General features: G+C 44.1%; 1 protein-coding gene across 4 annotated transcripts in view; it reads left to right on the top strand.

Moving 5' to 3' along the window:
• The window catches only part of MSH3 (mutS homolog 3), a 199,870-nt gene that overhangs the window by 136,412 nt on the left and 48,829 nt on the right, over positions 1–14,629 (top strand). For all 4 annotated transcript variants that reach the window (XR_006387424.1, XR_006387426.1, XR_006387425.1 and 1 more), the window contains exons 13-15: positions 1,587–1,719; positions 7,057–7,244; positions 7,603–7,771. Coding sequence is in view for 1 of the 4 variants with exons in the window: in XM_044276024.1 (XP_044131959.1) it covers positions 1,587–1,719; positions 7,057–7,244; positions 7,603–7,771 (490 nt within the window). In the remaining 3 variants the exon portion in view is untranslated. The remainder of the gene's footprint in view (positions 1–1,586; positions 1,720–7,056; positions 7,245–7,602; positions 7,772–14,629) is intronic.

Below are 14,629 nucleotides of genomic sequence, written 5' to 3'. Positions count from 1 at the left end.
GTCCATGACGAATTCATCATGGCTATATAAGCAGTAATACAACCGGATCCGTTCATGACGGATGCATGCGGTTGTATCATTGTAACGGAAGCGTTTTTGCAGATCCATGACTGATCCACAGAAAACGCTAGTGTGAAAGTAGCCTTACTTGGCCATTTTGCCTTATCGGGCCCCAAGGCTTGTTGAAAAAATCAATTTTTTTTAAAATAACATTTGTATAAAACACGTAAATCGCATGAGGTTATGTTACCATGAGCTGTGCTTTGTTTAGAGCTTTTTCAGAGTTTAGGATTTTTGCTTGTGACACTTGAAAACTTTTACTTTACTGCTTTATATATTGTTTATTTGTCATTTATGACATTTTAGCCAGACGAGCATGGATAAACTAATATTTTATTCAAATTTATTGTGCCCTGCAGTTATGAATTGTTCTTGGAGTGCAGATCAGTCACTTTACCACAGTCTTCTTACATGTTCTTGATGAAGAATAATTAAAATATGGTTAATCTGTCGGTATCGCTCCTAAAAAAAATCATGGTAACCCCCAGTGGATGCGGCATTAGGTCACTTTCAGTCATAGGAGCCATCAGACTCTTTCACCCATAAATGAGATGGTGGCAGCACTCAAAGTAAATTATTTATTGATTTACCCTTGGGACGTTTCAGATTAACCAAGGAGCCTTCCTCGAGACTCCTGTGCTCACATCTAACTCCCCGGAGGGAAAAAAATACTTATCAGCCGTTTCTTAGTTCTGGCGGCTTTTCTAAAGTAGGGATTTATGCATATTGTATAATATAATGTTGTCAGAATTGCTTCCTTTTCCTGTGGGAGTGACTCAAAAGATGTATGTCTACAGGCATGCCTATTACAAACTGCCTATTATACCTTTGAGCAGAATACTGGCCGTTCTGTCCTGGATACCCTTTACAGACTACGGTTTGCAATATGGTCACGGCTTCTCGTAGTGCTATATTACCCATTACAGTACCTACCTGAAATATTCAACAAAGCGGATGTAAAAGTACAGTAAGCAATGAATGTTCCTAAAGGCCTGGTTTACACTGGAGTTTATTTAAAACGTGCATTTTGCGTGCGTTTTTGTCGGATGTTTTCGGGGCGTATTACAGCTCGTTTTTGGTAATGGGAAACGCGCGTTCTTGCGATTGACCACAGAGGCGTCCAATGAAAAACAGAGGTGTTTATGTACAGAACGCACGACAATACGCCCCAAATAGGCTCCTGTACTTCTTTGGGCTTTTTAGAAACGCGTTCTTACGTGCTGTAAAACGCGCAGACGAGAACCATGGCCAGAGGGAAACATGGGTTTTCGCCTGTTGAGCCGCGCTGTAAAACGCTCAGGTGTGAACCAGGCCAAATAAAGGTGCTCCATCTGGTCACCATTCTTATACCATGAGCGTACAAGAAAATGGCAGGTCTCCTTCACTAGAGACAGCAGCTGTATGTAGAGCAGCGATGGGACAAGAATGTAAGAATTTTTTCTGAAAGAACCCATTTACGTGTATTTTGTTGTACATTTTTGCACTTTCGGTTAATGCTTGTGATTTTTATTTATTTTTTTCTCCAGCAAAATAAATGCTCGGCTTGATGCGGTGTCTGAGATCCTTTCATCGGATAGCTGTTTCCTCGGTCAAATTCGTGGCTATCTCTGTAAGCTGCCTGACCTGGAAAGAGGGATTTCCAGTATTTATTACAAAAAAGTAAGATGCTCGTTAACATTGATGCAACACACAAAGCAATTGGGGCTTACTGCTGGCTGCCTGTGGCCCCTCCAGCAGGACCTTGTGATTGAAAGTGTCATCCCTCAGCCCCAGAGGGAGGGAAGTTAGAAGCATTCTGGCCAAGATGAACATTTCTGCCAGTGCTCTATGTAAGGGATATACGCCTTTGCATCCACAGGAGTTTATTATGCATTCACAGCGCAGGGCAGTGAGGATGACATATAGCATACTGCTTGGATATGCCTGCACTAGCACTGAGGAGAAAGAGGCCATGACACATTTAGAGAATATATAATCAAAACCGCAATACTATTTGCACAGCGCTGTATATGTGAAAACATGATTTATTCTTAAACAGTAGCATTGTCTTTAGCGTTGTGCATTTCCAGCTCTGATTTTACCAGACCATGGCTGCGGCATACAAGCTTCATTGACTATAAAGGATTCCAGGAGTACATGTTGAGATAGACTTGCCACAGGGCTTCTTTCAGATGGGTTACTCAAAGGTATCAGAGGTTAAAGTTAGACAGACGCTGCCACAAAAAGTGTTTGCTGTGCAGAAGTAGTAAAACATGAAACACACAATATAGATTTGGGATCAGTATAGTCATATTGACCCACAGCATAGAGTCTGTCACTGGGAAAATCACATAGGATCTGGGCACAATGCCTTGTAGGGCTAGTTCATCTGATGTAATTAGATTTAGAGCCTCCGGCTTCCTTTTACCAGCCCCTTCCTCTGCTTCTTAATTGACAGTGCCAGCTGGGATGACTATGAAAGAAACTGGTTTAACAGTAAATTACTCGCTTTAATGTGTCATTTATACTGCACATTGTAAACAAAACGGAAAAAAACAAATAACAAAATCCCCTTTCACGGGAAGGGAAGGTAGAAGGAAGTGCACCCCCTAGACTGCCACCCTCAACCTTGTCTCTGCCTACTTGCACCACCCGCCCTGGGTGACGGGGCGCAACTGGGCGACGGTCCCTAACCTCCGTAAGTGCCGGGTAGGGGAGGAAGGAACAGAGAGGGTACCGGACAGCTAGGCAGAGAACGGTACGCGAGATGCAGGCAGACAAATGGACAAGGAAGTGGACAAGAGAGAGGTACCCTGTGAAGGAGAAGGCAAAGGCGGGTCAGCTAGCCGAGGTTAGTCCGGGAGGCCAAGTCAATACAAAAAGAAAAAGCAGGTGGCAAATCCGAGAACGAGCCGAGGTCAGAATCCGAGATGTAGCGTCAAAACCAAGGGAGCAGGCAAAGGGAGGTCAGGAAACGGTCAAGGTCAAATTCCAGAGGTCAGTCAATAGAGTAGCTAACAATACACACAGCCTAAGAGACTAAAATCACAGGCAACCTGTAGCCAGCAGGCTGCCTGTATTTATAGTGGGGAGTGAGGGTCATGTGACGTGGCCAGCGTCACATGACCGACAGACAGACAAGTCGAGCACCGAGTGATCAGCTCGGCGCTCAAGGAAGACCTAGGAGCAGGGAGTCTACCAGCTAGCAAAGCCGTCCTGGGAATGAGGCCAAACACAGATCCTTGCTCCCGAAGCTGCAGGTCTGCGGCTGATGGGAGACAGAGTGTGCCTTCGGCGCCCCGTTACACCCCCAAAATATAAAATTACTGGGATTTTTAAACCCACAAAAATATGTATACATTTTTTTTCAGTACGTTGTATGTCCCCCCAAAGCTCTCATGTTCATGTCCATGGAAAAATGAGTCAGTAGCCAAGTCATTGGTGATCCCACCTACAGCAAGCCCTGGCAGCTGGAAAACAACTTTGCGACTCAGAGATTGGCAAGATAATGAGAGTGAAAAATAACGACTGCTGATTAGTGTTGAGCGCGAATATTCGAATAGCGAATATTAATCGCAAATATCGCAACTTCGATAATTTGCGAATATTACGAATATACTGTTATATATTCGTTATATCGAATATTTGTCATTTTTTCCATCTGAACAAATGATTCCTCTCTGCTTAAAATGCTTGTGGTCAATGAGTCATTGGCCCACAAGCAGGGAGGAATCATGACTTCAGATGTTGAAAAAAGACGAATATTCTAAAAAACAAATATATAGCACTATAGCGAATATATTCGTTTTGAAATTTTTTAGAATATTCGTCATTTATTTTCTTCTCCAAACATTACAGTTAAACCCCTTTGGCATACTCCTACCCACAAGCGCCCCCGTCACCATGGGAACACCTGGTGGTTAGAATATACCTTTGGATCTGAGTTAGATTGTGAAAACTCAAATCCGATGGTATATTCTAACATGGTGATGGGGACGCTTGAAGTGCATACATACTGGCCCCCTGCTGCCTGGCGGCACCTGACCTCTGACAGGGCACTGTGATCCACACAATTAACCCCTCAGGTGCCACAGCTGAGGAGTTAATTGTGCGGATCACAATTGCTGGCAGTGCGCTGACAATCCCTCCCCCCGTAATAATCATTGCTGGCAGTGCGCCCTCAATCCCCCCTCCCTCCCCAGTATTAATCATTGCTGGCAGTAAATTAAGGCCTGATGCACATGGCTGTGTTTTCTCTGCGCACTAGTTGCGTTATTTTCCTGATACCACACTGATCCACTGGGACCACAAAAAAAACACAGCACACAGCTGTCGTTTGTGTGCTGTCCGCATCCGTATGTCTGTTCCACAAATTGTAGAACATGTCCTATTCTTGTGCACATTGCGGACAAGAATAGTAACTTCACCTCTAGCTTATAGGGGTCATACCAGTCTTAAACTCTAATTATACATCTTAACTGATCATATGAGCACTATGACCCCTGAGTAGTTTTACTAGGCACCGAATGCTCTCGTCCATGGGCAGTATCTGAATTTCAGCTCCAAATGAAAGTATTTTGAGCTGCAATGTTGTTATGATCGGTGGAGGTCCCAGTTGTTAAATTTGCACTGATCACAAATCCTAAAAGCTATGGACACCACTGACTAGGAAAAATTCCTTTTAAATATGTTTTGTAGTTACTTTAAGTAAAAAAAAAATTGTATAATACATGCTGGATCTGTGTGCCCAGGATGCTGCTGTCTTCCCCTGCTAGCCTTCCTATGTGTGCTCTCCTCCCTAACTAAAATCTTGGAATCTCTATCCCACTTTCCACACACATCTGCCATGTACAACTTTCTGCTGCTGTCTCTATCACTGAAAGAAGCGAGAGGCAAAGTGAGCCTTAGCAGAGCTTTGATGGATTCATGTCACATTCAGAAGCTAGGTGAAGAACTAAAGGTCCCTTTACAAAAGTAGATAGTCGTTTTAAAAATTGTGAAAATTGAGAGAAAGGGATCAAATATTGAGTAATGTAAAAAAGCATTAAATGACAAAAGAATAGTTTAGTTTGTCGTTCTCGTGATTGCTGATGTAGACCCCTAAATAATCATTCATTATCCAGAATTCCACAAGTGTAAACAGGTATCATTTGCGGCACATATTACTCCACAGTGGGTAGAAATGCGGCTGTTTGCCTGACAAATCATCTACTACACAAGTTTACAAGTTTTTACCTTATACTCGTTCGAAGCATTGGCCTTCGAACATTAACGACTTGAATAACGACTTTCATTGCTGGATCTAATCTTTACACACACTGCTGAGGCAAAATGGTAGCGTATTTTTAATGAAGACTGTTTAAAAAGATACTTACCGTATTTTTCTGAATATAAGGGTCCATTCACACGTCCGTTTTTTCTTTCCTGATCTGTTCCGTTTTTTCAGGAACAGATCAGGACCAGATCTGGACCCATTCATTTTCAATGGGTCCTGGAAAAAATCGGACAGCACAATGTGTGCTGTCCGTTTCCGTTGTTCCGTTCCGCATGTCCGTTTAAATATAAAACATGTCCTATTCTTGTCCTGAAAAATCGGATCCTGGTACAATACAAAGTCAATGGATCCGCAAAAAACGGATGACATTCGGATGTCATTCCGTATGTCATCCGTTTTTTGCGGATTCCGTTCCTGGAAACACATAACAATTTTTATTTTTTTTATTTTTTATTTTTTTTCAATTTTTTTTCAAAGAAATCCAAACAACTTTATTTGATTATTGAAATGTATACATGCTCCCGTTTTTTGCGGATCCGCAAAAAACGGATGACATACGGAAACATTTTCAGGAACAACGGATCCGCAAAAAACGGACCGTTTTTCAGGATGAAAAAAAACAGGACGTGTGAATGGACCCTTAGACGCACCTGACCATAAGACGGACCCCCCTCCCTGGCCACTTATTAAACCTTTCCTGGTTGTTTAATGAAGTGGAGGGATCATTGTCACTAATAGTATAGGGTAGTTAGATTAATAGTTTACAGTCAGCTTCTGTTAATCCTAGTTTGTCATATTTTGACCATTGAAACAAACAGGAATGGTACATGTGGTCATGTGATAGGAATATCAACATCAAAGGTTACAGTGTACAGTACCCACTGTGTAGTCTTCCTCTTACTGGTCTGACATCTCCCACTGGTGACATCATCAAAGGTCCTTTAGCTACACTAAGTCAGAGCTTTCATGTATTTCCCTGCTGCCTGGGGGCCTTCAGCATGAGGCCGCTGGCTCGGCTATTTCAGTCGGCCCCATAGAAATGAATGGGAGCGGGGCCGCGCACGCTAGTACGCTCCCATTCACTTCTATAGGGAGCTGGCCGAGGTGGTGGCCGTGCCAGGGTCCTCCAGCCACCTCCTTGCAGGGCTCCGTTCTCGATATAGGTGCGGGTCCCAGCGGTGGAACCCATACCTATAAGACAATGTCCATGATGAGACAACACCTTTAAGGATTTGCTGTCAGTCCATCCCTACCAAACAGACATTTGCTCTTTCAGTCTCGAATGTTGTTAGCAAAATAATCCATTCATACCAAAAACTGCACAAAAACAGCAATAACATTCATAGCAATACTAATGCTGCTTCAAAGCAAAATATAGCCATAATTGGTCTTTATCCTGTCTACTAATTAGATATCACCTTGCTAAAAACCTTTGCAGAGTGGAGACCGGCTCTCTTGTCAATATCCATTTTTCAGGGGGGAAAAAACCTTCAGTTGTTTCTGTTTGTTCATTATAACGTCTAACATTGATGGAGTTGCCAGATGTCAGCAGAATTTTATATTGACTGCGCCCACTTTGCTGCTGCTGTAAGATGTGACAAGTTACCCCCTTAATTGAAGCATTTCTGTGATCAATACCTTTAATTGCTTGTAAATGGGACTATATTTGACAAATGTTTGTATTAGATCAGGTTCTAGTCGTCTTTTAACCCACATATTTTATGATGTCGTTTTCCTTCCAGTGTTCCCCTCAGGAGTTCTTCTCAATCGTCAGCACCTTGTGCAATTTAGAAAGCCGCTTTCAGGTATTGATTCATGTCGTGAACTCACAAGTTAAGTCAGCTTTGTTGAAAATGATTTTTACCGAAGTCCCACAAATTCTCAGTCCACTGCAGAAGTTTATGCAGGTGTTAAATGAAGAAGCAGCCAAGTAAGTACAAGTGCCGACCATTGCCTCATTAGTGTCTAAAATTCTCTCAGTAAGGGCTCATGCACACGAATGTGTGCCGGCCGTTCCCGTATTGCGGCCCGCAAAATACGGGCCCCGGCCGTTTGTGCACCGCATTACGCATGCGGACTCATTCACCCCATAGTGCTTCAGTGGGGATCCGTGCCTCCGCATTGCAAAAAAAATTGAACTTTTTTTTTTTGCAAACGGATCACTGAACCATGCTGAATCTGTCTGCGTAGACCGCACAGATCTTGCCCATGCATTGCACGGAACGGCCGGCACGCGTCCTTGTGTATGAGCCGTAAGATTTTCAGATTAAAAGAGCTTTGTTTCATAGGGCCGGAAATAAGACTAACCTGTTCACGGACCTCACAGACTTTCCTATAATAAAAGAAAGGAAGGCTGAGATCCAGGAGGTAATTTCACAACTGCAAGGACATGTTAAAGAAATCCGTCTCGTATTGAGAAATCCTTCCTTATCTTATACCACAGTGTCTGGACAAGAGGTAACGGAACAATATCTATACAGCAGCAATAAATGTGTTTGTTCAATTTTCTGACCTTTTGTATTGTGAACGCTTCAGCTCTTCTGGAAGTAAAGTAACGAACCCTCATTAAGCAGACTGCTTTCTGGCACAGTCTGTACACGATCTGCCATAAATAACACTCTATATTAATTTGAGCCGCATAATTACCTGTAAATATTTCTTTTGTCTAATTCTCATTATACTTGTTCATTTTATAATTGTAACTACACAAATGATGCCGTATGGAATGTCAGTAGCACAGCGTGCTGTAAAGTGCAGAACTACTATTCACAGGTTCATCACCTCGGGGGATTCTTGAAGTAGTTGTTCAAATGTATTTGCATTTCTACCTAAACCTTTTCCGCCATATGGACTATGATATGTATTCACCCAGTACAAGTCACCGGTAGGTTGTGTCACTTGGTCTTGCTGTAGACTCCAATTTCTGGCGTTGCTACAATGTATCTAAAGCCAAATAAATAAATAACCCTGATTAAAACATATTCTGCCGTTTTGGGTCTCCAGCTCCTAAGCAGAACTGTAGTATAGCCATGGAGACACACAGGTCTGTATAGGGTCATTAAATAAAATAAAATGTATTCTGGTATATCTTCTTACACTTTTTTAATGACATGGACTTGCAGTCAGACTTAGTTTTTCCTATGATTTGCACAGCATGGGGAATTCACAGCACTGTGGATCGATTTCAGCAAAACTGGAATTGGGAAGAGCCTTATTATCTGTAGTCCTTTGCAAAAAACAGTATTGGATGGTGATTTGCTATAAGGTGATAATGGCTTTCTGACTTGGTAGTAGGAGCTGTTCTTCTGCTCAGGACGGTAGATATGAAAGTACATTAAATATCAGATTAGTGCCCTCTCTGGGTCGTAATCTTATCCTGGGACTACAGGGCTACTTTGTCCACTCCCGGCTGAATTTTTTTGATTTTGGTTTCAGTGTTGCAGCCACTTGCGAGTTTTACTTCTGTAATGTTTATAGACTGCACTGCTACTCAGCGATCTTTGGTTGCTGGCAGCCAGAGCTACCATGTAACGCCAGCCTTCTGTCAGACGTGTACAGAGGACTTCAAATCATACCTCTGACGGAAGGCTCAAACATATCCCACTGCATAGGCATACGCCCCCCACACACAGTCCCTCTCTATAGCAGTGTGGTGCATTCACTACTTTCTCCTCCCACTGAATTATTTTGCAGAATTTAGCACCTTCCACCATAAGCCTCACATCCTCGCGAGGAGGCAGGGCCTCCAGCTGTGCTGCTTCTGGTGGAAGGGGTTAAACTGTCACAGAAGCTCTTTAAGGGAGGCTAGTGAGGGATGCATCTGTAACCCATAGGCTCTTATTGCTTCCGTTAACCCTTAGAGGACCCAGCGATTTTCCGTTTTTGCATTTAAATTTTTTTTTCTCCCTGCCTTCCCAGAGCCATAACTTTTTTTATTTTTTTATTATTATTTCTGTTCACATAGCCATATGAGGTCTTTTTTTTGCGGGACAAGTTGCACTATCTAATGGCACCATTTAATATTACATGTGATGTAGTAAATTTGAAAATAAATTTTAAAAAAAGTAATTCCGCCACTGTGTTATGGGTTTTGTTTTTACGACGTTCCGTTTGCATTGAAACTTACCTGTTACCTTTATTCTGCAGGTCAGTATGATTACAGGGATACCACTTTTGTGTAGTTTTTATTGTATTTTAATACTGAAAATAAATACCGTATAGAAAGTTTGTAAAAAAAAAATATATATTTTCTTTTTGTTATATTCTAACCCCTATAATTTTTTATTTTTTTTGTGTCCACGGAGCTGTGTTATGGCTTATTTTTTGCAAGGAGATCTGTAATTTTCATTGATACTATTTTGGGGTGTGTAAGACTTTTTAATCACTTTTTATAAATTTTTTGGGGAAGGTGAAGTGACAGAAAATGGCGAATTGACATTTTATATTTTTCTTTCCTCTACGCCATTCCCCATATTGGATAAATATTTTAATAGTTCATGCATTCTCAGATGCAGCAAAGCCTACAATGTTAGTTTTTCGTTTTTTTTTATTGTTTAATTTATTTTTTTATTTTAATTTCAGGATTTTGGGGAAGGGGGGTGCTTTATATATATATATATATATACCGTATTTATCGGCGTATAACACGCACGGGCGTATAACACGCACCTTCATTTTAGAGGGAAATTTCAGGAAAAAAAATTTAATTTCAAATAAAGCCTCTGATCTGCCCCCTCTGGTAACGCAACCCCCCCCCCCCTCCCTCCCCAGTATTAATCATTGGTGGCAGTGGCCACAGGGTCCCCCTCCTCCCCCCCATCATTGGTGGCAGTGTCAGTTCCTATCGGAGCCCCAGCAGTGTAATGCTGGGGCTCCGATCGCTTACCATGGCAGCCAGGAGTCACGCTACTGAAGTCCTGGCTGCCATGGTATGTTAGTGAGCAGAGAGCAGCGCATTATACTCACGTGCGCTGTGGCCGCCGGTCGCTCCTTCTCATAGGTCTGTGCGGCGCATTGCTAATGCTGTAAGCATTAGCAATCCGCCGCACAGACAGAAGAAGGAGCGACCGGCGGCCACAGCGCACGTGAGTATAATGCGCTGCTCTCTGCTCACTAACATACCATGGCAGCCAGGACTTCAGTAGCGTGACTCCTGGCTGCCATGGTAAGCGATCGGAGCCCCAGCATTACACTGCTGGGACTCCGATCGGAACTGTGGGATATGGCCGGCACATTCATTGGTGGCGCAGTGGCCACAGTCCCTCCCCTCCTCCTCCTACTCTGTCCTCGTTGGTCTTCAGCGGCAGCCGGGCACAGTGGGGAGGGAGGGACTCCCTCCTCCTTCCTCCTTCCTCCTCCCTCCTCCTCCCTCCGCTGTGCCGGCCGGCTCAGTCCTGCCTCTCTGGCCTCCGGAGGACACGTTTCAGCCCTAATCGGCGTATAACACGCATATATCATTTGCCCCCTATTTTCAGGGGGAAAAAGTGCGTGTTATACGCCGATAAATACGGTATATATATATATATATATACAGTGGAGGAAATAATTATTTGACCCCTCACTGATTTTGTAAGTTTGTCCAATGACAAAGAAATTAAAAGTCTCAGAACCGTATCATTTCAATGGTAGGTTTATTGTAACAGTGGCAGATAGCACATCAAAAGGAAAATCGAAAAAATAACTTTAAATAAAAGATAGCAACTGATTTGCATTTCATTGAGTGAAATAAGTATTTGAACCCTCTAACAAAAAAAGACTTAATACTTGGTGGAAAAACCCTTGTTTGCAAGCACAGAGGTCAAACGTTTCTTGTAATTGATGACCAAGTTTGCGCACATTTTAGGAGGAATGTTGGTCCACTCCTCTTTGCAGATCATCTCTAAATCCCTAAGGTTTCGAGGCTGTCTCTGTGCAACTCTGAGCTTGAGCTCCCTCCATAGGTTTTCGATTGGATTAAGGTCCGGAGACTGACTAGGCCACTCCATGACCTTAATGTGCTTCTTCTTGAGCCACTCCTTTGTTGCCTTTGCTGTATGTTTTGGGTCATTGTCGTGCTGGAACACCCATCCACGACCCATTTTCAGTTTCCTGGCAGAGGGAAGGAGGTTGTCGCTCAGGATTTCACGATACATGGCTCCGTCCATTTTCCCGTTTATGCGAATAAGTTGTCCTGTGCCCTTAGCAGAAAAACACCCCCAAAGCAAAATGTTTCCACCCCCATGCTTGACGGTGGGGACGGTGTTTTGGGGGTCATAGGCAGCATTTTTCTTCCTCCAAACACAGCGAGTTGAGTTAATGCCAAAGAGCTCTATTTTGGTCTCATCAGACCACAGCACCTTCTCCCAGTCACTCTCTGAATCATTCAGGTGTTCATTGGCAAACTTCAGACGGGCCTGCACATGTGCCTTCCTGAGCAGGGGGACCTTGCGAGCCCTGCAGGATTTTAATCCATTGCGGTGTAATGTGTTTCCAATGGTTTTCTTGGTGACTGTGGTCCCTGCTAATTTGAGGTCATTAACTAACTCCTCCCGTGTAGTTCTAGGATGCTTTTTCACCTTTCTCAGAACCATTGACACCCCACGAGGTGAGATCTTGCGTGGAGCCCCAGAGCGAGGTCGATTGATGGTCATTTTGTGCTCCTTCCATTTTCGAACAATCGCACCAACAGTTGTCACCTTCTCTCCCAGCTTCTTGCTAATGGTTTTGTAGCCCATTCCAGCCTTGTGCAGGTCTACAATTTTGTCTCTGACATCCTTGGACAGCTCTTTGGTCTTTCCCATGTTGGAGAGTTTGGAGTCTGCTTGATTGATTGATTCTGTGGACAGGTGTCTTTTATACAGGTGACTAGTCAAGACAGGTGTCCTTAATGAGGGTGACTAATTGAGTAGAAGTGTCTAACCACTCTGTGGGAGCCAGAACTCTTAATGGTTGGTAGGGGTTCAAATACTTATTTCACTCAATGAAATGCAAATCAGTTGCTATCTTTTATTTAAAGTTATTTTTTCGATTTTCCTTTTGATGTGCTATCTGCCACTGTTACAATAAACCTACCATTGAAATGATACTGTTCTGAGACTTTTCATTTCTTTGTCATTGGACAAACTTACAAAATCAGTGAGGGGTCAAATAATTATTTCCGCCACTGTATATATATATGTGGCAAAGGACCATCTGCAACGTGCATATACGAGACAATGTGGGAAGGAGATAAAACATAACATCACATTTGTGATTATTTATTATACACTTGCTGGAGGACAGTAGTGATTGACAGCCGTGCCCTAAAACCAATGTCCAGATTTGGAATATAATCTGATCCTAGCTGTTTAATCCCTTAAGCACCACAATCAATAACGATCATGGGGCAGATTGAGAGTTTGGGCTCTCTTTGTCCTGTCCCTGTCAGCCCCTGCAACATGATCTCCAGAACTGAGTGGGTAACTTAAAGGGAACCTGTCATCAACTTGATGCTGTCCATACTAACGGCAGTATAAAGTAGAGACAGGTGAGTTGATTTCAGCGGCCGGTCATTTCTAAGTTAAAAGTAAGTGGTTGCCGAGAACCAACATCAAAATTATTGCAGACTGGGCCTGGAAAAGAGTCACGGCCACCTGAGAAGAGTCCTGGTTATTCATGAATTCCTGCTCTCCTGCCCACCTGCTGATGACTGACCGTCTTCTACCTAGTTTTCTCCCTTTCCCTCTAGGAGAGAACTGCCAATCATCAGCAGATGGGTGAGAGAGCAGGAGATTAGGAATAACCAGGACTCTTCTCAGGTAGATTTGACTCTTTTCAAGGCCTGGGCTGTAATGATTATGATGCTGGTTCTCGGCGGCCACTTACTTTTAGCCAATGAGTGACATACCACTGAAATCAGCATTTCTGTCACTATTTTATGTTTCCCCCAGTGAGGTCAGCATAAAGTTGATGACAGGTTCCCTTTAGAGGGCTTCTGTCACCCCCAAAACCCTTTTTTTTGGGGGGGGGCTTGTTAAAATCGTTATTTAACGACTATTCCCTATATAGGGATCTTACCTTTTGTCTGTGGCTTCTTTTCATTAAAAAACGATCTTTTAAAATATGCAAATCGCTTCACTACCAGCAAGTAGGGCGTCTACTTGCTGGTAGCCGCCGCAAAAAAACGCCCCCTCCTCTTGTTGATTGACGGGGCCAGCAGCGATCTCCTCCTCAGGCTGGCCCTGTCAGCATTTCAAAAATCCTGTGCCTGTCTTCATTCGGCGCAGGCGCTCTGAGAGAAGGAGGCTCATCAGCACTCCCTCAGTGCGCCTGCGCCGATGATGTCTTCTCTTTCGGTGATGTCACCTCTGGTGGATTCCCTCCCCTCTCCCTTTTTTTTACATCGCTACAGGAGGGGAGCAGAGGAGGCTCCTGCTCCCCAGCACCATAATCCGCCCTTCTAGGAAGCAGGCGCCAAGCATGCTGCTCCAGGAGAGTAACGCCAGCACTGTGTCCGGGCGCCGTTAAATTTAGGCCCCGGCTTCAGTTTGGGCCTATCCCTTCCTTTCTTCCTCCGGCCGGGGTGCGCAATGCGGGCGCATTCTAATGTCACTTCACGCCCCACTGTGCCCCGGCCGGCCTGACTGTAGAGCGAGGGTGCATTCTGGTCGGTCGTGTCCAAAACTTAGGCCCCAGCTTCACGGCCTACTAGGCCGCAAACTTTGATCCCCATGTATGTGGGGTGGGGGGCTTCGGTCTGGCGCAAATTCTTCCAGCCTTACTTCCCCCTCCCCCAGTAGCCTGCAGAGCCCCGCCCCAAGTTCTCAAGACAGTTAACCCTTCCTGGCCAGCCATTTTTTGAGGCTGGCGCAGGATTATGTCTATCTGCAAGGCAGTGGGTTTTAATGCTGTTAATTTAACCCCTTCCTGCCTCTTGTCACCTGAGGCTAGGCATCCCAGTTTTCTAATTATTTATTTTTTTTAAAGTCCATTCGGGTCCTGCCCCCTCAGGCCTCATCACCGCAGGACCGCCCTGTCTGTGTCAGAATGGGCCCGTGTCCTAGCACGGACAGAGAAGGACCTTTCAGTTCCCAATCCACCCTCCAGGGTCGCTTGATTGGTATTCTCCACCTGCGTAATCCAATGGTGGACCTCCGGACCTTTCCAATCACCCTCTGAGCCGTTTGGTTGATAGGCACCACCTGCGCAATCCAATGGTGGACCTCCAGACCTTCTCGATCACCCTCCGGGGTCGTTAGGTTGATATGGCACCACCCGCGCAATCCACTGGTGGACCTCTGGACCTTTCCAATTACCCTCCGGGGTCGTTTGGTTGATAAAGCACTACCTGCGCAATCC

Source organism: Bufo gargarizans, chromosome 1, assembly GCF_014858855.1.
Source record: "Bufo gargarizans isolate SCDJY-AF-19 chromosome 1, ASM1485885v1, whole genome shotgun sequence".
In the NCBI taxonomy this organism is placed as follows: domain Eukaryota; kingdom Metazoa; phylum Chordata; class Amphibia; order Anura; family Bufonidae; genus Bufo; species Bufo gargarizans.
Note: the sequence above shows the minus strand (reverse complement) of the source record. Positions and strands in the feature narration are given on the sequence as shown.